At 45.0% G+C, this 26,895-nt stretch overlaps 1 protein-coding gene across 1 annotated transcript in view; it reads left to right on the top strand.

Annotated features, from left to right (window-relative positions):
• The window catches only part of WDFY4 (WDFY family member 4), a 275,363-nt gene that overhangs the window by 215,699 nt on the left and 32,769 nt on the right, over nt 1-26,895 (top strand). Inside the window, exons 48-50 of the mRNA XM_082854480.1 lie at nt 22,026-22,068; nt 23,412-23,531; nt 25,458-25,575. Coding sequence (XP_082710606.1) covers nt 22,026-22,068; nt 23,412-23,531; nt 25,458-25,575 — 281 coding nt within the window. The remainder of the gene's footprint in view (nt 1-22,025; nt 22,069-23,411; nt 23,532-25,457; nt 25,576-26,895) is intronic.

Here is a 26,895-nt window from a genome sequence, read left to right as displayed (position 1 = left end):
TCCAAAAGTTGGTGAGAGACATAAAAACTACAGATTCAAGAAGCTCAGTGAACTGCAAACAGGATAAATAAACTCAAAGAAATCCACATTCAGACGTTATCAAACTGCTCATAATTAAAGCAAAAATTAAAGAAAAAAACAACACGTTGCCCACAGGGGAACAGCATACAAATTATTACAGGTTTCTCACTAGAAACTGTGAAGGCCAGAGGTACTGGAAAAATATTTTTAAAATAATGCTGAAAAAAAAGAACTGTCTGCCAGACAGTAAATAAAAACATCCTTTATGAATGAAGGCAAAATAGACATTCTTAGATAAATGAAAAATAAAAAGATTTGCCACTAGTTGAGCTGCTATCAAAGAAATGATAAAAGAAGTCTTTAGATGAAAGGGAAACAATACTAGAGGGAAGCTTGGACCTTGAGAATAAGGGAAGAGCAATGGAAATGTAAATATGTGGTAGATATAATAGGCTGTTTTTCTCCTCTTACAATCTTTAAAATACGAATGATGGTTGAAAGCAAAAATTATAACTGTCAAGGTATGTAGATGGAATACATATGACAACTACAACATAATGGGGGAAGTTAATGACACCTGTAAGGTAGGTAAGATTTTTACATTGCTTTGGAAGTGGTAAAATGTTAATTCTAAGTAGGCTGTAGAAAGATAAGTATGTATATTTTAGTCTCCAGAGCAATCAGAATGGATAGTTTTCAGAATGGATTATAAAAGAAAAAGAGCCAATTATATGCCATCTATAAGAAAAACACTTTAAATAAACAAAAGTAAGTTAAACTAAAAGAATGGAAAAAGGTGTACTTAACAAGAGAGCTTTAATATAGATGAAGCAAAAAATGATAACATTGAAAGAAAAAATGGGCAAATATACAATTAGAGTTGGAGCTATCAATACTTCTCTCTCAGTAATCAATAGGACTAGAGAGAAAATCAGCAAGGAATGGGGTTTCTCAACCTTGGCTCTGTTGACATTTTGGGCTAGATAATTCTTTGCTGTTGGCAGGGATGGGGTGGTGATGGGGGAAAGGCCTGTCCTGTGCATTGCAGGATGTTTAGCAGCGGAAAGTAAGAATATTTTACCCACTAAATGCCAGTAGCTCTCCACTAGTTGAACAACCAGTAATGTTTCTAAACATTGCCAACTGTCCACTGAGGGGCAAAATTGCCAGATGAGAACCATTGATAAAGAACTGGACGTTACCACCAGCCAGTGGGATCTAATCAACATTTATAAAACACTCTACCCAGCAACAGAATACACATTCTTGTCAAGTGCACATGGAACATTCACAAATATGGACTACATTCGTGGTCATGAAACAGATCTTAACAAATATAAATGAATTGAAATCATATAAAGAATGTTCTCTAAAAATAATGGAATTAAGTTAGAAGTCAATATCAGAATAACTAGAAAATCTCCAAATAGTTAACAGTTAAACAGCATATTCATAAATACTCCATGAGTCAAAGAAATCTCAAGGGAAACTAGAAAATATTTTGAACTGAATATAAAAATAGAACATATTAAAACTTATGGTATGCAACTCAAGCAGTGATTAGAGGAAAATTTATAGCGTTAAACATTCATACTAGGAATATTTAAAAAAATAACAAAGGTCTCAAATCAATAACAGACTTTTACATTAAATAAAGTAGTAAAGAAGAGTAAAATAAACCTAAAGGATGCGCAAAAAGGAAATAGTAAAGATGAGCAGAAATCAATAAAATTAAAAGGATAAAGACAATAGAGAAGATCAGTGAAATTAAAAGCTTGTTCACTGAAAGGTTTAATAAAATTGATAAATATCTAGCAAGACTGACAATGAAATAATAAAAAGAAGAGGGATTTCCCTGGTAGCGCAGTGGTTAAGAATCCACTTGCCAATGCAGGGTACACGGGTTTGAGCCCTGGTCCGGGAAGATCCCACACGCTGCGGAGCAACTAAGCCTGTGCGCCACAAATACTGAGCCTGCGCTCTAGAGCCCATGAGCCACAACTACTGAGCCCACATGCCACACCTTCTGAAGCCCATGCACCTAGAGCCCGTGCTCTGCAACAAGAAAAGCCATCGCAATGAGAAGCCCATGCACCGCAACGAAGAGTAGCCCCCGCTCGCCGAAACTAGAGAAAGCCCACGCGCAGCAACAAAGACCCAACGCAGCCAAAAATAAGTTAATTAATTAATTTTTTAAAATAGTGCTGTTATGTGTATGATTTAAAAAGAGAGGAGACACAAATTATGAATATCAATAATTAAAGAGAGGATAGGATTAAAAACCCATAGACATTAAAAGGATAATAAAGGAATAGTACAAACAACTTTAGAAAAAAATTTAGATGAAATCGACTGTAAACTATAAAATCTCACCCATGAAGAAATAGACAACCCTTAAAGACCTATAGTTATTAAAGAGACTGAATTCACAGTTGAAAAGCTTCCAAAAAAACCCTCCAGGCTCAGATGGTTTTATTGGCAAATTCCACCAAACATTTAAAGATAACAACACCAATTTTACACCAACTATTTCAGAAATAGAAGAGGGAGCAATTCCTAACTTGTTTTCTGAGGCCGGCATTACCCTGATACTAAAATCACACAGAGACAATACAAAGAAAACGACAGACCAATATCCCTCATGAACATGAACATAAAAATTCTCAACAAAATATTAGCAAATTGGGCTTCCCTGGTGTCGCAGTGGTTGAGAGTCCGCCTGCTGATGCAGGGGACACGGGTTTGTGCCCCGGTCTGGGAAGATCCCACATGCGGCGGAGCGGCTGGGCCTGTGAGCCATGACCGCTGAGCCTGCGCGTCCGGAGCCTGTGCTCTGCAACGGGAGAGGCCACAACAGTGAGAGGCCCGCGTACCGCAAAAAAAAAAAAAAAAAAAAAAAAAAAATTGAATCCACCAATATATAAAAAGAATAATACATGACATCCAAGTAGAAATGCAAGGTTGATTCAATATTCAGAAAGCAATGTAATATAGCATGTTAACAGACTAAAAAGAAAAACATACATGATCATATCTATGCTGAAAAAACGTAACATTTATTCATGACAAAAACTCTCAGCAAACAAGTAATCCAGTTTATCTTCCTTAACCTGATGGAGGACCCCCACAAAAAAAGAAAAACCCTATAGTTAATATAATCGGTGACAGACTGAATGCTTTCTCCACTAAGTTTGAGAACAAGGCAAGAAGGTAAACTCTCACTATTCCTATTAACACTATATTGGAAATTCTAGCCAGTGTAATAATGCAAATAAATAAATAAAAGGCATAGAGATAGGAAAGAATGAAATAAAACTGTCCTTCTCACAGATGAGCTGCTTGTCCAGGTAGAGAATCCTACAGAGTTTAAAAGACATTCTTGGAACTAACTAGTGAGTTTAGCAAGGTTGTAGGATAGACGTTTACACAAAAAAAACCTCCACTGAATTTCTGTATACTAGCAATGAGCTATTGGAAACTGAAATTTGAAAAACAATAATGCTCCAAAGAATAAAATACTTGTATATTTCACGTAAGTAAAAAAAAAAAAGTGCAGGATTTCTGTGATGAAAATTGCAAAGCACTGATGAAACAAAGCAGAGAAACGTACCATTCATGAGCTGAAAAACTTAATGTAGTTAAGGTGTAAACTCATCCCAAATTGGTCTGAAGATCAATGTGATTCCAATAAAGATTCCAGCAGGATTATTTGTATGTATGAATAAACAGATTCTAAAATTTATATTGAAAGGAAAAGGAGCTAGAAATTCAGAACAATTTTGAAAAAGAAACAAAGTTGGAGGATTCATGCTTCCTGATTTTAAAACTTACCATGTAATTACAAAATGTGGTATTGATGAAGGGATAGTATATTGATCAGTGGAATAGAAAACAGAGTCCAGAACTAGATCCATATAAATATGTTCAAAATGATCAATTGTTTTTTGACAAAAGTTCAAGAGAAATTCAATGGAGAAACAACAGGCTTTCCAACAAATTGTGTTGAAACAATTGATTATCCATTATGCAAAAAAATTGAACCTCGAACTAATGAAATTAACTCTAACTCAAAATGGATCATAGGTATGTAAAATGTAAAACCATAAAACTTTTCAAAGAAAACGAAGGAGAAGGTTTTCATGACCTTGAATTTGGCAAAAATACAACCCGTAAGAGAAAATATTGACAAATTGAACTTCAACAAAATTTGAAATTTTTGCTCTGTAAAACAAACAAAAATTCATATCCAACAAAGGACTAGTATTCAGAATCTATAAAGAACTCAAAGTCAACAGTAAGAAAGAAGACAATACAATAAAAAAAAAATGCCCAAGGGATTTAATGAGACATATCACCATAGAAGTTATATGAGTGGCCAGTAAGCCCACAGAACCACAAAGCATTGCTCAGTTATCATTAGTCACTAGGGAAATGCAAATGAAAATCACAGATACCACTGCACAGTTACTAAAATGCCTAAAACGAAACAAAACATAAAAACCAATAATACAAAGATTTGGCAAGGGTGTGGAGCAACTAGAATGCTCATATATTGTTACTGGGGATTCAAAATGGTACAATCGCTGTGAAAAAGTTTGGCCATTTCTGATAAAATTAACTGTATACTTACCATATGACCCAGCATTCCCCCAACTAGGTATTTACCCTCCAAAAAACTAAAACCTCATGTTCACACAAAAACTTGTGTTTATAGCTGCTCTCTTCATAATTGCCAAAAACAGAAATAAAAAACCTGAAGGTCTTTCAGTGGATGGATAAGAAATTGTGGCTTATCCTTACAATGGATACTATTAAACATAAAGAGAACAAATCTATTGGTACATGCAACAACTTGGATGACTCTCAGAAGCATCTTGCTGAGTAAAAGAAGACAGTCTTAAAAGTCTGCATCATGAATGAGTCCATTTATACAACATTCTGGAAAAGTCACAACCATAGGTACAGAAACTAGATCAGTGGTTGCCAGGGAATAGGGATGGGGAAGGTTTGACAATAGCAGAGCAGCACAAGTGAGTTTTCTGGGGTGTTGGAACTGCCTGTACCTTGACTGTGGTGGTGGTTACGTGAAGCTGTACATGTTAGAGCTCAGAGAACTGTATACAAAAGAAGCAACTTTGCTGTAGGTAAATTTAAATTTTTTAAAAAACTTAAAAATATTTGGGACTCCATAGTCTATTTCTGTCGTTCTCAGCCTGGCTGGGAAGTCTGTGACTTTTTCATGCCCCCACTCAGGCTTGTTTTGCCCTGTGAAGGGCATCCACACGTGTATCATGTGGGCACTGCTGGGTATGTATGCGTGTCTACACATGCACACTGCGGGGAACAGCTATACACAGGTGACATATCAGAAAAACTGTCCTACCGCACTTGAGTTAGAATCTTAATTTAAAAAAATATGGACTGAGATCAGGGGAGCCTGAGTTCTGATCATGTTTATCAATGATTTCTCATGGTAAGGTTGCCAGACTTAGCCAATAAAATTGCAAGATGCCCAGTTAAATTTGAGCTTCAGATAAACAGTGGATAGTTTTGAGTATACGTATATCCCAAACATTGCATAGTTCTGTATTTTATTTGACAGCTCTATCCCATGGATCTGAAAAAGTAGTAAAGTTTCCTTTGTCCATGATCCTTGTTCGTTCTTTGGGACTAATTTAAGCCAACTCCATGTGCTTATTCCTGCATTCATTCATTCATTTGTACACTCAATTCAGTAAGTATATCGAGAGCCTACTAGGTACCAAGCCTAGGTGTTATTTATACAGGTGAACAGTAAGTGGGGCCAGTCTCTAAGCTCAAAGAGCTAAAATCTAGGTTGTTGCTGATTCTGGCCACCAAATTCCGAGTCCCAAAAAGCCTAGGCTGTCTTTTGTATTTCTTGTATTTAAGATAAAGTTCAGCTGAGGGAGGACAAACACATCAAGTATGGGCAGAAGGGCCTAGATGGGAAGGATGCTTCCAGTAGACTGGAAATCCAGCTAGGTGAGCCCAGCTGTGCCTGGTCCCCCACAGCCCTCCCATGGTAAGAAGCCCTCCCTTCTCTGATGACTGATGGGGAGGAAGCAGCATGGGGCTGTCCACAGGGACTTCTCCATTAAGGAGCTTCTCCCTACCAGGTCCTTTGGCTCAGAGCCTGCTCATTCATTCATCACCTGCAGGCAAAGTAGGGGCTGGCCGGGATAAGCAGCTCACCTCCTCAGTGCATCTGGGCCCCCAGACAGCCCCCACCCTCTTCATGCTTCTCCTCAGGGCCGCTTTACCTGGCTGGGACCCTTGCTTTTGGTTGTGGAGGGCAGGGTTGCTCAGGGTCCATTCTGACCCCTCTAAGCTGTGAGAACCACTAGAAGCAGACCGGTGCCGGGAGCCCCCAAAGCCCAGGGACACCCCTTTTCTTATACAACTCTGAATGGTCAGCATCCTGCCCAGGTCTGCCCACTGGGTAGGAGAGTAAGCATTGGCAAAAGAAGTGTGAAACTGATGATCTTTCAATACAGCTAAATCTGATTAGATGAACTGTTATTGTCAATTCATAGTGTCCTCAAATATCAGCGTGGGATCAGTCCACACCAGGGAGGCTGGCAACTATGGAGAGAAAGAAATGTCAATAGATAATCAGATAGATGGATAGGTAGAAAAATGAACAGACAGGTGGATGAACAGACAGATGGGTAGTCAAGTAATAGATTGCATTTCACATGAACAGCTTGGAAACCCAAATATGAGAAGTTTCTAAATGTACTTTTTGTCTTGGACAATTGGTTTTTATACTTTAGGAAAACTGGACCAGTTGGTTTGACTTTAATTTCTAATTAATTTTTCTATCTAGTCATTGTGAATCAAACAGCATGGTGGGACACCCCATGGATATCTAAATTAAAAATGTAATGGCAACTTATACTTTAATGCCACCAGAATATTTGCAAGCATTTTCAGCTGTAAGATCATTATCCTCACTACGATACTAGAGTTTATCTGATGCTTCACACTCATGTGTGTGTATATATTTTTTTTTTTTTTTTTTCCTGTGGTATGCAGGCCTCTCACTGTTGTGGCCTCTCACTGTTGTGGCCTCTCCCATTGCGGAGCACAGGCTCCGGACGCGCAGGCTAAGCGGCCATGGCTCACGGGCCCAGCCGCTCTGCGGCATGTGGGATCTTCCCGGACTGGGGCACGAACCCGTGTCCCCTGCATCGGCAGGTGGACTCTCAACCACTGTGCCACCAGGGAAGCCCTCATGTATATTTTTAAGACTGACCTTGTTTATATATATCTGATATCTTTAAACATCTTGCTAACACAATCTCACAATAATTACTTCACCTTTTTCACCGATGCATTGAGACCAGGATAGACATATTGTACAACTGAAACCCCCAAAGTCACCGTCAATATTTGGGACTAACTTCATAACAAGCTTTCTGCCATGTGGATGAGAAATGTCTTTTGCTTGTGGGACATCTCTTAAGGGGAAGTAATGCAAACTTCCCTCAGTGAAGTCACTCATTCAAACATCATTATTCTTTCTCCCAACTCTCATAAGACCCATGCACTAGATATGTAAGGGGAGAGCCTCGCCTCTGCTGTGACTTCCCATGAGCCTTCAGATCACTCCCTGTGCCCTCCACCCCTTCCCAGAATGAGCTGTTTGTTCATGTGAAAAGCCCTGTGGCAGGTGGAGACGTGAGTGGTCACTGCAGGGCTCTCTGTTGAGGGGGTGTGTCTAGAAGCTCTGCCAGAGCTCTAAAACAGGCACGAATGTTCAACTCAGGCATCGTCTGCACTGGAGGAAAGAATTACTGTTTGTCCAGCACCCACTCTGGGCCAGGAACTCTGTGCTCTACTACTTGCTTTACAATTTTGTCTGCTTTTTGGAGTATAGACTCACTGGAGGTATAACCATTAAGTGGTTTTATTTTTTCCACCTCTGCCCCCAGCTGCATTATATCGAGCCCTGCTTTCCTGTGAGCAGAAGGACAGATTGCTAGGAAGGGGACAGACTAGAGGCAGAAAGATTTCTGTGCAGCTCACAGCAATACCGCCACCACTGGCAGAGATGATGGAGAGAATGACAGCAGGAGAGAGATGTGGACAGTGGGGGTAGAGTCTTACAGGGACCCCACAGTTATGGGGGTTTTCCGACATCAATTTTGGAAATGCTTCACAATGTCAAGAGCCACTTACTACTCTTCGTTCAGGTGATATGTACCAAAGTAACTATTGCAAGCGTGCTGCTGGACCATTTCTGTATCTCTAATCTCCATAGTAATTATGCGAAGTGTCAGTCCTATTTTTAATATAGGAGAATTGGGGCTCAAAGAAGTCAAGTGCCTTCCCCAAGTTCACAAGACAACACAGCTCAGGCAAACCTAGGCTACCTAGCTATTACACACCTACAAGCCTAGGTGTGTAATACCGAAGTTTGTGACCATCCCACTACGCTATCCCGCCTCTCTTTTCCTTCTGTTGCCTTTTCTTTAGGCTTGTTGCCTGTTATCCCACTGTCCAGGGACCAGTGTGTGGGGTGCTTGTTTTCATAGATATATATATGTGTCTATATCTGAATATAGCTGAATAATACGGATTTTAAACATATTCTACTAGTGGAGTCATGTAAGTGTAAGAGCGTGGAGATTGACGAGGAGAGAAGGAGGTAGAGAGAGAGGAACAGTTTAAAGGGTACATGTAATGCCACCAGCCAGTTCATTTAGTGGGCCTGTGCCCCAAGTGGGCGGTGATAGAGACAGGAAACTGTTGTTCCTTGGCCCCTCCAGTCCCCACGAGCCCCCATGGTGTGAGCTTCCTGTAAAGATGCAGGTTTTCGCCCAGCATGGCCCCAGAGCCCTGGCCCACAGCATTCCCACGTGCCCACCAGAGAAGCCGGCCCTCTGCTGCCCTGGGCCGGTGTGGGGAGGTGGGGGGAGGGCTGCTGGCTGTGCAGGGCCCTGAGAGGCTGTGTGCAGCCACCAGAAGTGTGATTTTCACAGCGTGGGCTCACTTGGACACCTAACACTTGTAAGATGCACTTCCGCGGTTCCCAAACAGCAGGCCTTCTCCGAGTGTGGGTCCTACGATGCGCTCCACCCCCTACAGCCCCCAGCACACACATTCTCTCCGCCAGCCCTTAGAGGCCCTTCATGCCTCCTTCACACAGCGGGCGCCCTCCAGTTCACCATTTCATTCAGTCCTCACAGCTCTCCTCTGAGGTAGGAATATTCCTCCCACCCAAAGATAAGGACCTGGGGGTGGGGTGGGTGTAAAGTGGTTTATCCAAGCTCACACCGCTCGCCTTACTCCAGGGCTTCTGGGTGGGATGTTCTTTCCATGACATCAGAGCTACAGCATACAGAGTGTCTGTGTGGATATTATCAGGTTCACTTCATTTGGCAATTATCTGGTTAATTTGATCAGCGCAGTGCTAAGGATCTTATATTATGCACGTGTACCTTCCTCTACCCCTAATATCGTGTACTTCTGCATCCTCAGCAAGAGTGTGGGTCTGCACATGTGCTGCCTGGGAAGCCATTATCTGTCAGACTGCCCTCTTCCCCCGGCTGGTAATAAGAATTCAACTTTTATTTGGAGCAAAAGTTCCCAGGGGGGTCACATGGCCCAATAACAAAAGATGATGATTTCTTATTGGTTTAATAGCGTCTATTTTGTAATTCTGAATGTACTCTGTTTTAATTGGATTTGTTAAAGGAACAAAAGGGAATAGGTGCCTTACAATTAAAATAAAATGTTAAGATTATTAGTTTAACAGACTAGAAATGCCTTGTTCATCAACCAACACATTCAAAGCACACAAAGCAACCTTGACACCCGGAAAACAAAGCACCAAAGTCAGTGCTGGCACCTTTAAATCCCAAGAGGTGAGCATTAATTCAATTTCAATCGCCGTGGTTTAAGCACTGCTATTGCCAGACGGACCCGATTGCATTCTGTCCTCACAGCCGTGGCTTCCACTGCAGATAAGGAAGCTGGGCTCAGAGAAGTGGCTTGGCAGGGCGAAAAGCCCAGGGCCTTTAGACCCACGTGGGTCGCCAACCAGCTCCCCATTTACCGTCAGGTGACCCTGAACAGTCTGTGGAGCCTCACTGAGCTTCAGCCCCGACTTCCGTAAATGGGATAACAAAAGTGGCTGCTTCTGAAGGGTGGCGTGTGGGTGAGTGAGGGCCTCGGAGGACTTTGCTGTGACGGTAGGGGATGGAGTGCAGGGAGGAGCCACAGCTGGACAGCACAGCACAACTGATGACAGTGGAGCCAGCGCTCCAGGATTCCAACTGGGTAAAACCCTGATTCAGACGCCACAGCCCAGCATACTTACTTGCTGGGGCATTCCCACCTCCCAGGTGCAGACCTCAAATTACTTTATTTGGAGGACAAAGAGATATAGCTCCTTTGAGGCACAGAGCCACCCACGCACCCAGGATCGCAGAGTGGGGGGCATTTCTCAAGTGCCCAGTGATATGTGCATTCTTTCTGCACCATGACCCCATCTGGCCCCAGTGAGAACTTGCTGAGGGGTGGACATGGCGCAGACCCAGGTGTACCCAGCCGTGTGCACTGGCCAGCCCCGTGGTGCGGTACCTCCATATGCTGTACAACAGTCCCTAGCTCCGAGGAAAGCTTTGCTGTAAACCCGCCTACCTGTGAAGTTGTGAGATACCTTGAAGGGGAGCCCTGAGGATCAACTGTAAGGGAACAGCCAAACCTTCCCTGGCCCTTTGGAATTCATTTCTTCATCAGTAGTTCGCATTGGATAACTACTATCAACGAGGCGCTGATTTATGCAGCAAACTAAATGAAGGCTCTGCTCACATCCTAAAAGGGAGATGAACCAAAGCAGACAAACAATACCAGGTGGCGAAGAGCGCCAAGAACAGAAAGAGCAGGGGCAAAAGAAATAAGAGAGGTGTTGGGAGGTGTGGTCTTTTGAAGAGGTGACCAGGAAGGGCATCTTTGAACAGAAGACATCCGAGCAGAGACGGAAGGAAGTGAGGATGCAGGGAGGCAGGGAGGGGGTTTCAGATAGAGGATGCTCCAGATGGAAAGGCTCTGTGACAGAGGGATGGGGAGGGACAGCACGAGGGTGGGAGAAGGAAGGAGGGAGGGAGAGAGGAAAGAAGGGAAGCCGAAGACATGATTTTAAAAAATCAAAACCCAGGGCAGACATGATCTGGCGTATTTTTCAAATGATACTTCAGCTGTTGTGAGAAAAATCTCCAGGGCATGTCAAACCAAGGAGAGAAGGCCAGTCCCTACACTTCCCCCAGAGTGACCACAGACAGGGCCGTGCCCTCTCCTCTCCAATTTCTACCGAGCCAGGAGGAAACCCAGCCCCGGGACAGCCCCATGCTCTCCTGAGTCTCCGACAAGCTTGGCCATGCTAGAGAGTCAGGGGAGGGGGGCGTGGTACGCAGCCACTCTTGTTTCCCTCTAGAGATGTTCTCTCAGAACCAGCAAGCCCACCACTGCACTGAAACCTCTCGGTCAAGCACAGATGACTGTGATATAAAAGCCACATAGCCTTTTGCATATGGGTGACAGCAGTATGGTGCAATGTGTGTGTTTGTTTATTTAAACCTCAGCTAAACTTTCCCCCCATCCAGAGGTGAAGGGCATTGGAAGGACCATGGTCTCATTTTTAAAGGGATACTTTAGGTTAAAGAAAAAGGGTGCAAAAGGATGGTTTGGGGCTCTTTGTATGTAAGGCACCTGTCTTTCAAAAATGCTGTGACTTCTGATCCTTTTTCTGTAGAAATATTTTCTGAATTCACGTTTCCCTTTTCTCCTTGAGTCTTTATCAGGCTTTTTTGAAGTTATTACTAAAACATTCAGGACTATCATTAAGAAGAGAGAACCCTTTTCGGGCGACTTTGGACAAATCGATACAACTTGCTAGGAATGATGTGAACAAAGGCAGCATAGCGGCCCACACTTTGTTTAGGACAGGGAAGCTCTTCAGCATTTTACAAATAGGGATATTACCCATGTATTAGCCATTCTGTCTGTTCCCTTCCTGTTATGTGTAAAGTAACTCAATAGAAGACAGGCACTTGGACAGCAGGGAACGTGGAGGCTTTGAGGCCAATAGAACTGGGCTCCATCCCCACCTTCACTGCCAACCTGGTTTTAGTCATGAGCTCAGTTTACTGATCTGCAAAATGGGTTAGAAAATTGCAAGTTGTTGTGAAGAGTAGATGAAGTGATGAGTGTATGTTAAGTGACTAGTGTGCACTGGGTACTCAGTGAATGGTAATCTGGTTCCTGGCACCTTTATGACGGTAAATAATGCTGATAGAGTCACCAAACAGCACCATATTGATTGCCTCCCTCAAATTAGTAGCCCCAAGACACTCCCCACTGATCATTAATCCCAGATGTAGGATTTGTGGAACAATCTTTGCTGATTCCCAAGCACAAAGGTCTTTGCAGCCTTTTAAACACAAATTATTAGCAATAATAGTGATAATAACAAAAGAAAAGAAATGTAACAGCAACTTGTAGATATGGTAATACCTTTGTCCACTTTTAACCTCTAGAGCTTGCTAGAGCCCAGGCAACTCACTTGCTCATTCATTCATTCATTCATTCATTTGTTCAACAGTTTGTACTCGAGTCATTCTACAGGTCAGGTCAGATGAGAAGATATGCAGTGAGCATGACAGACATGTTTCTCGTGAAACTCCTATTTTAGGAGGAAGCAAATCAAGCAAGAAAAACAAAACAAACAAAAAGAGCCAAGATTATGTCAGGTGGTTTAAATGCTCTGCAAAAAATAAAACCTGATGATGTGAAAGGGAACACCCAGGGTCAGGAGAGAATGTTGATGGGGGCGGGCGGAGGGGGGACTAATTTAGACTGAGATAGATGGGGAAGTCCTCTCCCAGGTGACGTTTGTGCTGAGACTTGAACACTAAGAGGCCATGTGGGAGGATTTGGGTAAGAACACCCCCAGAAAGGGGCACACCAAGTGCAAAGTCCTAACAGTGGGGAGAAAAAGGAGATGCGGGGGTGGCTGGAGCAGGGTCAGCAAGGAGAGGGTCGAAGATGAAGACAGAGGACTTTATGGAAGGTACAATACGTTGCGTGCATTATCTCATTTAATTCATCCAGCCCACTTAACAGGTAACGCACCGAGCCCCAGAGCACATCCCTTGCCAAAGTCACACGCTAGTCAAGCAGAGGCAGCCCTTGTCTGTGGGCTTCATTGCCATTTGGCTTATCCATGAAAATTTGACTTGACAACGTCAAACTTTGGCTCTGTGGGCCGACAAGGAAGCTCCTGACTCATCATGTTTTCCAGACACTACCCTACCTGAGCTAGATCCTGTGGGAACGTTCATAGCAGCCCAGGTCAAGCCCCATCCTTAAGGCTCATCCCTCACTGAAAAGAAGGCACGCGTGTGTTTTCTCACCCGGCTCTGGGGGTTGAGATGAGTTCTATTATGTGAGACAGGTAGAGAGCTCAGAAATTGAAAATTGGCAATGAATCCAACTGGCCATGAGCTGAAAGCTGGTGATGGTTGGTGCAGCCCATCATGCCCACTTGGAGGGGCGTGGTTCAGCTGCACGCCTCACGTTCTAAGAGTACCAGGGACCAGGAAATATCACCTAGCTTTGATGAAGACCCACCCAGATGATGGGTAGAGGGAAAGAGCATGAAGTCCTCCCCTTTCATCAGCATTGCCAAGCAAAGAGCGGTGGGCAACAGTAGGAGACCCTTGGAGCCCCAAGAGGAAGCTGGCACCGCCAAGCACCAGGCCTTAAAGGTCAGTCTCTAGACAACAGTAGGGCCCAGGCACACTGAAGACTGGACAGGGGCAGCCTCAGCTCCTCCCTTCCCCCTCCAGACTGAGGCTCAAGCCCAGAGTCACCCCAGCTTGAAGACCAGTCAGAGCTGTGTCTCTCCCTAGTTGTATGACTTAGCACATGTTTCCTGACCTTTCTGACTCCCCAGTTCTTCACAGGAGAGCTGGTCATCAGCACCTGGTTCACATAACAGCCATACGGTTTGTAAATGTATTGAGAACCTACTATGTGCCAGACCGTTTGCAAATCAATTTAACACATTCAGATTAGATTCCTGCCTTCAGACTGCGTGTATGGATTATACTGACCACCTCCTCTGGGCCAGGCATTTTAAAGACACTGTAAATAGTTCTTACACCTGCCTGATCTATTTATTGTTTTTCATCTCCACTGGACAGATACGGTGCCTGAGGCTCAGAGAGGCCAAGTAGCTTGTCCAAAGTCACAAAGACTCAAAGTAGGGGCACCTACCTTTGCCTGTTGTGGAAATAGAGACGTGAGGCCTGATTCTAGTGTGTTCCATGAAGAATTCCTCCTTACAATTAAGGCCCAGCCCAGCCTAGGACTCAACCATTTGTTCGTGGGCTGCAGTGTTCAGGATCAGTCGTAGAAATGGTTTGCCTCCAGACTTCTCAAAAGACAGACTGTGCTCCAAACCCCAGCACAGTCAGCAGAAATCAGGTGAGGTCTGCTGAGGTTGCCTCCACAGGCTGCAGCCTCCTAACTGAAAGAGCACTGCAGTTTCCTTAAAGGGGTAACTGGGTGGGTGAGGAAGCAGTTCCAACACTAGTCTCCACCTGCTTGTGGAGCAGGAAACAACGTTCAAAGAGACTGAGACTTTGGAAAGATCATAAAGCATGACCCCAAAGCCCTACAGATTCCCACACTGACCTCCCAAGCTTGTCCATGGCCCAGGCGCCGGAGGACGCCCAGCTGGGTCCCCAGCTAGCTGCCCTTCCTGCCTGGGGCTCGGGGCCAGCTTCCTCCTCTCCTACATAATGAATTAGCTGGTGTCTGGGGTTTGTAAATAAAGCACACCAGGAGAACAGCCATTTCCAAAGTTGCTTACTCAAAAAGCTGAGAGAAAGAGTTTGAAGAGGTTGTAGTTTGGCAAAGTTAAAGTAAAATAAATGCAACCAGAGGAAAACTTACCCTGTTCCGCCGGTTCTTCCTCCTCAACTGTGAAACTTTGTCACCAGGCAACAAGAGACCTGCGACCTGGTGTTAATTAGCATAATCTTGACGCCAGCCTGCAAGGTGAGAGAACACAGTGCCGAAAGGGTCTGCAGGACAGGGTCTGGGGCCCCTGGGGCTTGCAGTGGGCTTCTTCCTGGCTTCCCCAAGCAGTGCCCTGGGGATTACAATACCAGGACGGCTGCTTTCCATGGTGACCTCCAGAAGCAGACGTTGCTAACAGAGGGGAAAGAACCATGTTTGCCTCTTTGAAGGGACAAGTGTCTTACTTCTATAGCATTGAGTCCCATGAAATATCATTCGACTTCCTTGTAATTTGCCCCAGTATTTCTTTCTGCTCTTTGGTTTTTGAGAGGGCTGTCTTTTATCTATTTATTTGAGTTTAATTATTTCTTGCAGTTTTCTTTACGCCCTTTTCCCATGATTAGATCAGAGTGACTATAATTCTCATAAAAATCAGACATGCAATAATGATTTTTTTCTTAATATTATGCCACTCAATGCTAGTATGTAGTTTCTAAACTCGACATTTTGAATGAATGTGCAATACTGAATCTGGTGGACTTTGCTTTTCCTGTTGTTTCCAGTTTGGCACTATCATGAATAAGGCTGCAAGGAAGATATCTGGGCATTTATAGTCTTTTAGTTCAGTTTCTTTTCCTTTAAATTAAATTCCCAGAAATTGAGAAATTTGGCAAAAAGGATAAATGTTAAAATTATTTTGCAAATAATAAAATAACATTGTAGAACAATTAGAAAATACATATATAGAAACAAAAATATAAAAACACTCTAAATTGTATTACCCAGGTTGAATTTTAAAAATAAATTAAATAATTAACAAATAAATAATTTGAAATGCAAACTTAACCCAAGCAATGAAAATTTTGGCAAGTACAAAAAAGCAAAATGAAAAAGTTTAAATTAAAAAATATAATCATTAAATCAGAAATATAATTAACTATAAATTTTTTTAAATACATGAACACCACCACCATCCTATTTAATCCAAAATGAAAGAAAATAGATCATTTAATTTAGACAATAAATGGATTTAACATAATGAGCAAATGACGATAACTAGAAAATTAAAAGTTACCTGAACTCCTACAACTTAGTGCATTTCTAATTAGAATATTCAAAAAGCACGTAATTTAAATTAGAAAATAAGTAATCTGAAAGTCATAAAACACAAATAAGCAAAAATAAAATCAGTACTTTAAGGGAGAAAATACACAAGGAAAATACCTTTAAAAATTTTTTTTAAGTTTTAAAAATTTTATTGAAGTATAGTTGATTTACAATGTTGAGTTAATTTCTTCTGTACAGCAAAGTGATTCAGTTATACATATATATTCTTTTTCATATTTTTTTCCATTATGGTTTGTCACAGACTATTGAATATAGTTTCCTGTGCTATACAGTATGACTCTGTTGTTTATCCATCCTATATATAATAGTTTGCCTCTGCTAACTCCAGACTCCCAGTCCTTCCCTTCCCTACCCCCCTCCACCTTGGCAGCCACAACTCTGCTCGCTATATCTGTGAGTCTGTTTCTGTTTTGTAGATAAGTTGATTTGGATCACATTTTAGATTCCCCATATAAGTGATATCATATGGTATTTGTCTTTCTCTTTCTGACTAACTGCTTAGTATGATAATCTGTAGGTCCATCCATGTTGCTGCAAATGGCATTATTTCATCCTTTTTGATGGCTGAGTAATATTCCATTGTATGTACGTACCACATCTTCTTTATCCATTCATCTGTCAGTAGACATTTAGTTTCCCTGTCTTGGCTATTGTAAATAGTGCTGCTGTGAGCATAGGGGTGCATGTATCTTTTTGAATTATGATTTTGTCTGGATATATGCCCAGGAGTGGGATTGCTGGATCATATGGCAACTCTGTTTTTAGTTTTTTGAGGAACCTCCATACTATTTTCCATAGTGGCTGCACCAATTTACATTCCCATCAACAGTGTAAGAGGATTCCCTTTTCTCCACACCCTCTCCAGCATTTGTTATTTGTAGACTTTTTAATGATGGCCATTCTGACTGGTGTGAGGTGGGTCCTCACTGTAGTTTTGATTTGTATTTCTCTAATAATTAGCAATGTTGAGCATCTCTTCATGTGCCTATTGGCCATCTGTATTTCTTTTTTGGAGAAATGTCTATTTAGGTCTTCTGCCCATTTTTCCATTGGGTTGTTTGTTTTTCTGTTGTTGAGTTGTATGAGGTGCTTGTCTATTTTGGAAATTAAGCCCTTGATTGTATCGTTTGCAAATACTTTCTCCCATTCCGTAGGTTGTCTTTTCGTTTTGTTCATGGTTTCCTTTGCTGTGCAAAAGCTTGTAAGTTTGATTAGGTCCCACTTGTTTAGATAAATACATTTTAAAATACAGATATGTAAAACCTTATAAAAATTAAAGCCACTCAGTTTCAGCATCTAGAGGTAACTTTGTGTTATATAAACTTCCAGACTTTTCATGCATCGACACATCAGGTTTATGGCATGGTTGTGCAATAATCATTTGGTAATTTTGCTCATGTTCATTTCTAACTCCAAATATACACAAGTTACCAATTTGTCAGGTAACTGCCCTCTAATCCAGCCAGAACAAAGATTTTTGTTGTCGTTTTATTAATTTGCCTGTGTGCGCTTGTCTTCAGAGTCAGGGCCTGGGGTCAAGGAGTGGTCCAGCAAGCGCTCTGCACAGCCCGGTGTGCTGGGCTTTCATGGGTGCCTGCACCAGGCTTCAGCAGACCCTCATGAGCTTCCCTAGTCTGCAGTCCATCTCTTACCCCACCTCCATTTCCACATCTGAAGATGGAGATCATGGCTATCTCATTGAGTCGTTGTGAAAATTAGACAATTGACAAAAAGTCTTTGCAGTTTCCAGTGCATTAGACAATTATTATTATTGTTTGTATGCAAAATTTCTACATGTTAAAGAAATAAAGACAGGAAGTTATAATAGAAATATTATAGAAGGTCAATATCCTGTTAATTCAGGAGGACATCTCTGAACTGCAAGAACGCCTGTCTATTAATGGATGTCTGTTGACCTACAGTCTAGGTCTGAAAACTAGGCTAAACCCAGATTTGCTCTGAGGAGGGAAAAAGGAGCGGGAGTGTGTTTCTATTACCAGCCTCTTGGCTCCTCGTGGAAAACTCTGCCCACCCCACAGACTGCTTCCCCAGCATGCTCCTCCAGAGCGCACCCAGGCAAGAGGCAGGGCAAGATGCTGGCCAGGACTTGCCCTGTCTTGAGGCACAGCACAGACCATTAGTAGACACGTTTCTAGTTTGCCAGGATGAGTGAATTTTCTTCTCCTTGTGGTCTGTGTTTTCTTGACACCCATGGGTTACTCACTAACCCATTTCACCATGGCCTCATAACTGTTTTGCAAGTAGAAAAGACACAGGAGAATTTAGAGAGGCATCAGGCTTTTTAAACATGTCCACTTCAGTTCAGGAGGCCCAGTTTCCCTGTGGGACCTCCCTGGATGTATGCGAGGTTACTCTCTTAGTGCCTAAGGACTAGCCATAGCCCGCTAGTCCCAGAGGTGAGGAGGAGGAGGATGGGCAGATCTCCCACCCCTTCCTGGGCTGAGATGAGTTCCTTGGCAGAGACCCTTTGGGCCTGGACTAGCGCACCCTCTGAAGGCCCCTGGTAGGCTTCTCTGCCAGACTCCCTAGGGAAGATGTGAGTTCCTGGGCTGTGCCCTGGCTCACTCTGGGAGACAGGCTCAGGGTAGAGTGGAGGTATCAGTCAGGTGGAGCTGGACCAAAGGGGCAGAGTCAAAGGCAAGACGCTGAGGCAAGCCATGGGCACTGAAGGAGGAGTAGGAAATGCCCCAAGGCCACGTGACGGCAGCACTCACGCTTCAGACCACTTCTAGGAGTTCAAGGACACAGATGTGATTTAAAGTGAAGCAGCGCAGATAAAAATCACCTCTGAAAATAGGGAAGAATTTGGACCCAGCCTAGCGGTTGACCGCACACAAAGTTCAGCTTGAAGATAGTGCCCCACCTTTGGAAGTCATCCAGAGCAGTTTAGATACCTGTCTTGGGATGGGAGTGAGGTTGGTAAGATGTCCTCTGTGGGCCCACCGTGCTAGGCCACCTTCAGGTTAGACAGAGTGACCTACCTAGTCCTCAGTGACTTTGAACTCATCCATTCTTCTCCACACCATCCCTGGTTGCCCAAGGGCCTGGACTCTTGCCCCATAGACTCCGTGGCAAACCCTGAGCTGACAGAGCAGGAGATCTGATTCACAGCTGGCACAGTTATTCTAAGATCTTACAGAGTGGTACTGGCAGAACAAAGCAGGTCTTGACCAGAAGCAAGTCTTCACTTTTACACCACACTCTTCTTCCTCCCAGAGTAAAAAGAAAATCGGCCCTGCTCTCGGATAGCGTCAACATCAACTAGAACTATGCCCATAGAGGGAGCCCTGTGTCCACACCTGTGCTAGCCTGTTCCAGAACCATGGTTACACTTGCTCCCCAGCACTCCTGGGTCAGCCATGTTTGAAGGATGAGGTAACAGTAGTTCAGAGCAGTCAGGTGGTGGGGGCAGGATTTGAACCCAGGTTCTGGTGACTCCAAACCAGTGGTCTTTCCCATGCTGCCTCCCTTGGACCTTGGAAGGGCTTTAGAAAGCCAAGAGCCATCTCTGGCACCTTGTTTAATATAAAATTTACACTGTAATAATGGAATAGTGCAGTGTATCAACTCTTAAAGAAATACTTTAATCACCAGATATTTACAAAATTCACATAAACCATTCCAAGAGTTCTGTAATTGCCTTCAGATGAACATGAATTTTTTTAAAAATTTTTTTCAAAGAGAACTCACCTTTGGTGAGGTGTCTAGATGCTGGTAATGGCGTTTTTTTTCTGATGGTAATGAAATGATAGATCTTCCTTGGAGCTCATGGCTGATGAAATGAGCAGTGGGATGGTAAATTGCCTTTATCTTCCGCACACCATTCCGCCGGATGGCAATGTCACAAAAGACCACAGGTAAAATTCTAGAACTCTTTATGAAATAGAAAAACAGGCTGTCTCGTTTCCTGGATCTTAACAGGCACCTTTTGCTCCCCTATTCCCCTTCCACTGTCAGATGTCTAAAATAAAGTAGCAAGATTCGCAGCTTTGCCATACCAACTCCACATCCTTGTAGCTCAGCCCCACATCCTCAGAAAGGCTCAGAACACGTTCTTTTCCGAGGTGGTCCACTTGGCTGTCTCCAGCCTGGGCTCCGTCCTCACTGACAACGTTCAAAGCAGTCTACCTTCTGGAACTGGGGTGGTGGCGGGCTCACAGTCAGGGCGGGAAAGCCAGATCTTCACCTGAGCCTTCGCAAGCTAATGCAATAAATGGGACCATGTTTTTGCCTGTTTGCTGTTGTTACTGTCTGCCTGAATAAAACGGCCCAAAGGGATGATTTCTCTGCTGGGGGGAAGAGGTGAATCCCAGCCAGGGAGTTGCTTTCTGTTTATGGGAAGTCTGCCAAGGAAAGTATTGAATGAGGAAGGGTGGGGAGCCCGGAACAGATGATGTGACAGCACTGCTGTGACGGGAAGATGAAGAGTCGCTGCCCCTGCTGGGGCTCTCGGGGAGCCAGGCCTTGTCCACACGAATGCCTGAAGCACCCTGGTGCCGTCCCCGTGGGTGGAACGTCCCCGTGGGATGCATGTGGGGGCGGGGTCTGTGGGTTCCTGAGCAGGACTGAGGCAGAGGGCATGGCTGGAGAGACGCAGGACTTGGTTTGGTTCAGTGGAACAGCCTGAACAAGAACCTGGTTTGGGGAGTAGAAGGGGAGTCTCAGGGAGACAGAGGGGGAGAGAAAACACAGCTAGAAAAGGAACCAAGTGACCTCAGAGGCCGAGGAACTGGGCCCTACAAATTCCTGCTGAGCGGAAGGGGCATTTCACATGGAGAAGGTTCCTTCCCACGCCCTCCCCAGCACTGCTTCCTGTTACACTTTTACATTCTCACCACATGGGTCAAAAATGGTGTTTCTTTGGTTTGAATTGTGTTTCTTAATTGTATTTGTGGAAACATAAATCGGTACAGCCTCTTAAGAGGACAATTTGGCAATATGTAGCACACTTGAAAATTCTCATAGTTTTTAACCTAGTAGTACCATTGCCAGAAATGTATCTCATGGTTACACTCGCAAAGATTCAAGGCATGAAATCATCATGAGATGTAAGTCTCATAAGTCACAGAGATTTATGTCCGAAGATGATCACAGAAACATCATTTGTGAGGACAAAGCCCAGCACGGGGGAGGCTGCCACGAGTTCCCATCCATCTGTACGAGGGTGTCCTGCTGTTGTGGCCACAGGGCAATGTGGGCCGCCTCCACCGTGCCGTCAGGCCAAGGAAGCAGGGAGGAGACTCACGCAGATAAGCTGATCCCACATACCAAAAACATTTGTTTAAAAACGACTTGAGCATATAGACTGGTATATGGCTAAAACTCCCCTGGAGATTAACTGTGGATTCTTCCTGAGTGGGAGCAGTGGTTTGTAGACTATTATTTTTATATTTCATGACCTTCCATATTGTTTGCCTTTCTTAACCACACACATATATTCACACGTGACATGTATTCACATGCATGTTGTGCACATGGGCAAAGAAGACCAAGATGTGGCTGTGAAAGCCCAGTGTGGAGTGTGAGGCCCCCGAGCCTGCTTCTGCACGGCCCTGGGACTCCTCGGGGCCACGCCTCAGGCAGCAGCGCATTCTGCCATTGCATGAGAGCAACAGGGATGGCAAGAACCCAGCCTTCAGTAGGGCAGCGAGGGGGCAGGGAGAGCTTGGGAAATAATCTTGCTGCCCTGGGAAGTCTGTGATTCTCCTGGGTGCCCTGGCGCTACGATGCCCCAGAAAGTTCCACCTCTTCCCTCATTCATGCCTTGAGATATTTGGTCACCCCCATCATTTTCTGTCCCACAGGAGATACCCCGGCTCCGACAGGACCATGCTGCAGAAATGGCAGGTAAGTGACCCCTCAGAGGACTCTGGGTCTGAGGAAACCCTCTGGGAATGCAAATCAGCAAATAGCTCAGGCCCCCAGGATGAAGAGAGAAAGCATGTGGATGGATCAGGAGGGATCTTGTTTTTGTTTTGTTTTGTTTTCATTTTATTGCTCTTTATTTTATTCTTTATTTTTCTCGGCCACACCACACGGCGTGTGGGATCTTAGTTCCCTGACCAGGAATCAAACCAGCACCCCCAGCATTGGAAGGTGGAGTCTTAACCACTGGACCGCCAGGGAGGTCCCAGGATCTTGTTTTTTTAATTTGTTAAAATGTCCCAAATATTTCCCTGAAAAGATCTCACTGATTAAAGGCGATTCTTGAGTCAGAGCTGGGGAGTGAGAGAGAGAGAGAGAGAGTGTGTGTGTGTATGTGTACACAAACCCTGTATACACACACACGCGCGCGCGCGCGCGCACACACGCTCCATCAGTGAAGGTGTATGTGTATAAATGAACACACAACTCAGGAAGGCACAGCATTCACTTCTTGTCCTGGGAAGTCACACGTGGCTCCCAGACTGGATGAGCTGACATTCAGCCTTGGGTTCTCAGTGGAAGGAAAGGACCCCAAGAGAGCTAGCCTTCCAGATCACATAGCAACAGGAAAGGAGCTCTTGGTCACTCAGGTCCAAAATCCTTTCCCAAGGATCAGGCCAAGGAAAGGGGAGACTGCAGCATGCAGGTCCCATCAGAGACGATGGCTGCACTGGCGGCTCGTTCACCAGTTGGCCTTGATGAATTTTTCCAAAATGCAGTCCCTGTCTCCACCTGTGACATCTTTAAGCAGAGGGCCCTAAGAGTGAGTGTTTTCCAAACACGCACAGTCAGGGGAAAGAGAGTTCCTGAAGTCCCAGAGGAAGACAGACCATTCAGCCTGCTGGTGAGGGCCTCTTTCCCGGTGACTGCAAACTCCCCCCAGCTTATGTTTTCAATCCTAAAGAGGTCAGCAGTAAGTTTACCCAGCATTTGTGCTATTATTTTAATCCGCTTTTGAGTATCACCCAACAGTGACACAAAAGAATGCATTAGCCTTGGCTTGGACTGCTGAGTTGTATTTTTTTTTTTTTCCTGGCTGACTTTGCTTCCTGACTAAATTTGCTTCAGCTCATATTGGAATTAGCGTGGCCTCCCCAAGTTGGGCCAGTTCCAAGCACAAGGTGCACGGGGAATGGCGCAGGTGCACGCTGCCTGCTCCCACCTACACGATGAGGTTTCCTGGGCAAGCCTGGGAGTTAGACCCACATGGGCCTCAGGAGGAGGCCAGCTGTGTTGGGTTTATCCCCTCTTTGACTCTTCTGCAGAAAAGGGACATGAGCAATTTCGAGTATCTCATGCACCTCAACACCCTGGCCGGGAGGACCTACAACGACTACATGCAGTATCCAGTGTTTCCCTGGGTCCTGGCTGACTATACCTCGCAGGTATGTGTTCACGTGGGTGCTCTGCAGTGTCCTGTGGCTTTCTGACCCTGACGACCAGAGCACCCGAGGTCACGCGGAGCCTCTGAGACACTGTTCAGTCCACTTGGGTCTGAGGGCTGCTCTGGTCTCAGCCCCTCACCTGGGAAGAGGCCTCTGGAGTCTGGCTGCCTGGTTCCCTGTCCCAGCCCCACTTGGGGGATGACCCACATGACTAGGACAGTAGTTAACATACGCCCCCAAGGACTTCCTGGCTCACTCGCCACCATGAAGGCAAGAGATACTCATCTGCTGAGATACTGCCATGGACCAACACTGGTCCATCAAGTGAAGAGGGCCATGAAATGTGTTCCTAGAACCAACATGTAGAGAGAGAGAGAGAGGGGGAGGGAGGGTGAGAGAGAAGAGGAGAGAGCAAGAGAGAGACAGATACACAGACCCAGCAAGAACAAACTCCTCCCCCGTAACCTGACTTCAGTAACTGAGATGATGGTATGTGGACATCACCCCGCATCTAGACCGGGACATGTAGCCATAAGGGAGGTCAGTGGCAACACCAGATCGTCTGCTGTTCTGACCTCTGTCCCAGGACCTCAGCAGGGAGGGGAGGGAGGAGCGGGAAAGCTGATGCAGCTGGACCGAGGTGACGTCAGTGGGGGACCAGCAGGCTGTGGAGCAGTGTCCTGACCACCTGGGATCTGGACATCAGGAGGCGTGTTGGGCTGTGTATGTACAGGGCAGAAGGTGTCTGGGTCCTGGTTCAGATCAGCCTAGCCAGTCCTGCCTCGAGCTGTTTAGATGGCTGACCCCCAGAATTTGGAAAAGGGACCTCAGTTTTTTGTGAGCTCCCATCCGCATGTAAGACACTTAACACAGCAAACCTTTTCTCACCAGCCACACGTTGCTTCTTATTGCACTAGTGATCGTCTGAGGCCCAGGTATTTCAAAACCGAAACTTGCCAATCCCAGCTTCAACTCACATGTTGCTAAGTGGGGGGTCGCCAGCCCCTTTTATTTAACCCATACCCTGTATTAAAATTTTGATTACTTAACAGTGTTCAAAAATTGGGAGATTTCTCCTAAAAAGCTGGTTTTCCAATATCTTTTGGCGAATCCAGAGATCTGGCAACTATGAAGCCCCATTCTGCCCTGGCAAAGTCAGCTGTAGCTGTGTGGGGTCTCCACAGCGCCATGACTCACGGGGGTCTCGGGAGTGCCCGCTTCACTGCCACCCGTACCTGGCTGTGACAGGTGAGGGATGGTGGCAGACCCTGCCTCGCCAGGAGAACTGTGGTGATTCACTGCTAGTGGAAAGGAGGAAGGGTGTAAAGAAACACCTCCTTCTATAAAGGACATGCAAACCCCAAGGACACCCAGCCCTGAAAACTCTTCAGGGTTCCACCGTTGTGTATTCCAAGGGTAGGGGAAGGGTCGCCATTACTGCTTTCATCACCCGGAAGGGAGTGCGCCTTCAGAAACACGAGGCCCTTGCTCTCATTTCCTCCGCAAACGGATGACTTCTAAATTCCTAGAAAATCAGTGTGATTCTAAGCAAGAACCCTGAACTATGGAAGCAAACTGCTCTGTGAGGACAGGAGCCAAGTGTCCATTGACAACAGGAATTCTTTTGAAAGTCTCCTGGGTAACTGGTGGCTATGTTCTGATTTGGGTCAACTTGGAACAGTTCAGTGTGAACTCAATCTTCCCCTCCTCTCATTTTCTATCTCTCCCTTATTAAGTCTTTGTGGATCACTGGTTGTGGGGCCATAAAACCCTACCAGGCCTGCTAATCACCAGAGGAGGGGGTCAGACCAAACGGCAATGAACCAATAAAGAGAACCATAAAACTAAAGAGCGTGGCTCTGGCCGTCTCGCTGGGGCACGAGAGGGTCCAGGGGAGTTAACTCCAGTTGCACATCTGCCTTCTAGACATTGAACTTGATGAATCCCAAGACTTTCCGGGATCTTTCGAAGCCCATGGGGGCTCAGACCAAGGAAAGGAAGCTGAAATTCATCCAGAGGTTTAAAGAAGTTGAGAAGACTGAAGGTGGGTAGATCCCAGCTTGATTTTTTTGCTGCAGTGCTCTCCATCTGAATGCCTTGCAGTGAGAGTTTATAACGATTTGGGTGTCATCTAGCCTACAGACAATTACATTTGGATAGAGAGCCCTCGAATTCAGTGGTCTGCACCCTGGCTGCCTGTGAGAATTACCTGGGGAGCTTGTTAAAAATACTGATGTCTAGGCCTCACCTCTAGAAATTCTGATTTGAATAAGTCACGGTGGGGTGCAGCCTGAGTGATTCCAACATGAAATCAGGACTGAGAACTATGGTGCTGAGAGCTAACACCTCCATTCCCAGAGGCAGGCAAAGGCAAGGAAGTGACATCCGTTCAGCACTTCTGTATGCCAGGTGCAGGCCAGCCTGCGTTCATACACACAATGGTCCTTTTTAAAGAGAAGGAAATTGGAACTCAGTTTAAGCAGCTCACTCAAGGTGATAGCCTCTAACTGGCAGATCCTGCATTCGTCTGGCTCTAGAACCTAGCTCCCAAGTGCTGTTCATCTGTACATCCCCTTTACAATTTTTTGCCACCTTCACGTGCCAGCTGTCCTCTTAGTGCCTTACTGTTTTTCTTTAGGTCTATTCCCTTCTTAAACTTCAATGGATGTATTTTAAAGAGAAAATTTTCTATCATATATTTGATGTCCGCTGTATTGGTTTTCTCAAACACTTTGAAATAAACATAGCACTACTACAATAAGGAACATCCAGCCACGAACCATGTAAGCTTACCTCAAGAACCAGAGGCGGCACATTTCAGAAGGCTCACTCGGCCCCGAGGCCCTGCCTTTGGTGAGCAGGTTCTCAGCAGGCCGAGGAGCTCCTCTGCATCCCACACCACCCTGGAGGCCCCTGGCCTCTGCCCAGGGTCCCCACTGTGTGCAGGGCTGGCACTCAGACTTGTTGGGGGAGATGGGAGGAGATGGGAGGGGTGGGCAGGCCCTCCTTGCCCTGCTTATCTCCTCCTGAGGCTAAAGTTCAACCTCTATGACCCATCTCAGTCCCCCCCACCTGCCCCCAGGTGCTGTTCCTCTGGCTCCACCAGGCACTGCTGGATCCTTCCCAGAGAGGCAGGCCAGAGGAGCATCAGCTCTCCCCAGCTGTGTCCCAGGCAGAGCCCACTTTGGTACCATTCTCTCCCATACTAACCTGGGTGTGCATTGGAGTCAGACGTTGAGTTTGGGCCCTTGCACAAGTACATCCAGCAACCTCCCAGACACCTCTGATTTAGAGAACTCGCACAGCACCGGGAGGGCTGAGGGCCGGGTGCGGCACTGCGGCGAGGTGGCAGAGCCGACGTTTG

The sequence above is a fragment of the Leucopleurus acutus genome (genome assembly GCF_964270905.1).
Source record: "Leucopleurus acutus genome assembly, chromosome: 14".
In the NCBI taxonomy this organism is placed as follows: domain Eukaryota; kingdom Metazoa; phylum Chordata; class Mammalia; order Artiodactyla; family Delphinidae; genus Leucopleurus; species Leucopleurus acutus.
The sequence above is the reverse complement of the archived record's forward strand: the minus strand, read 5'-3'. Positions and strand labels throughout refer to the sequence as shown.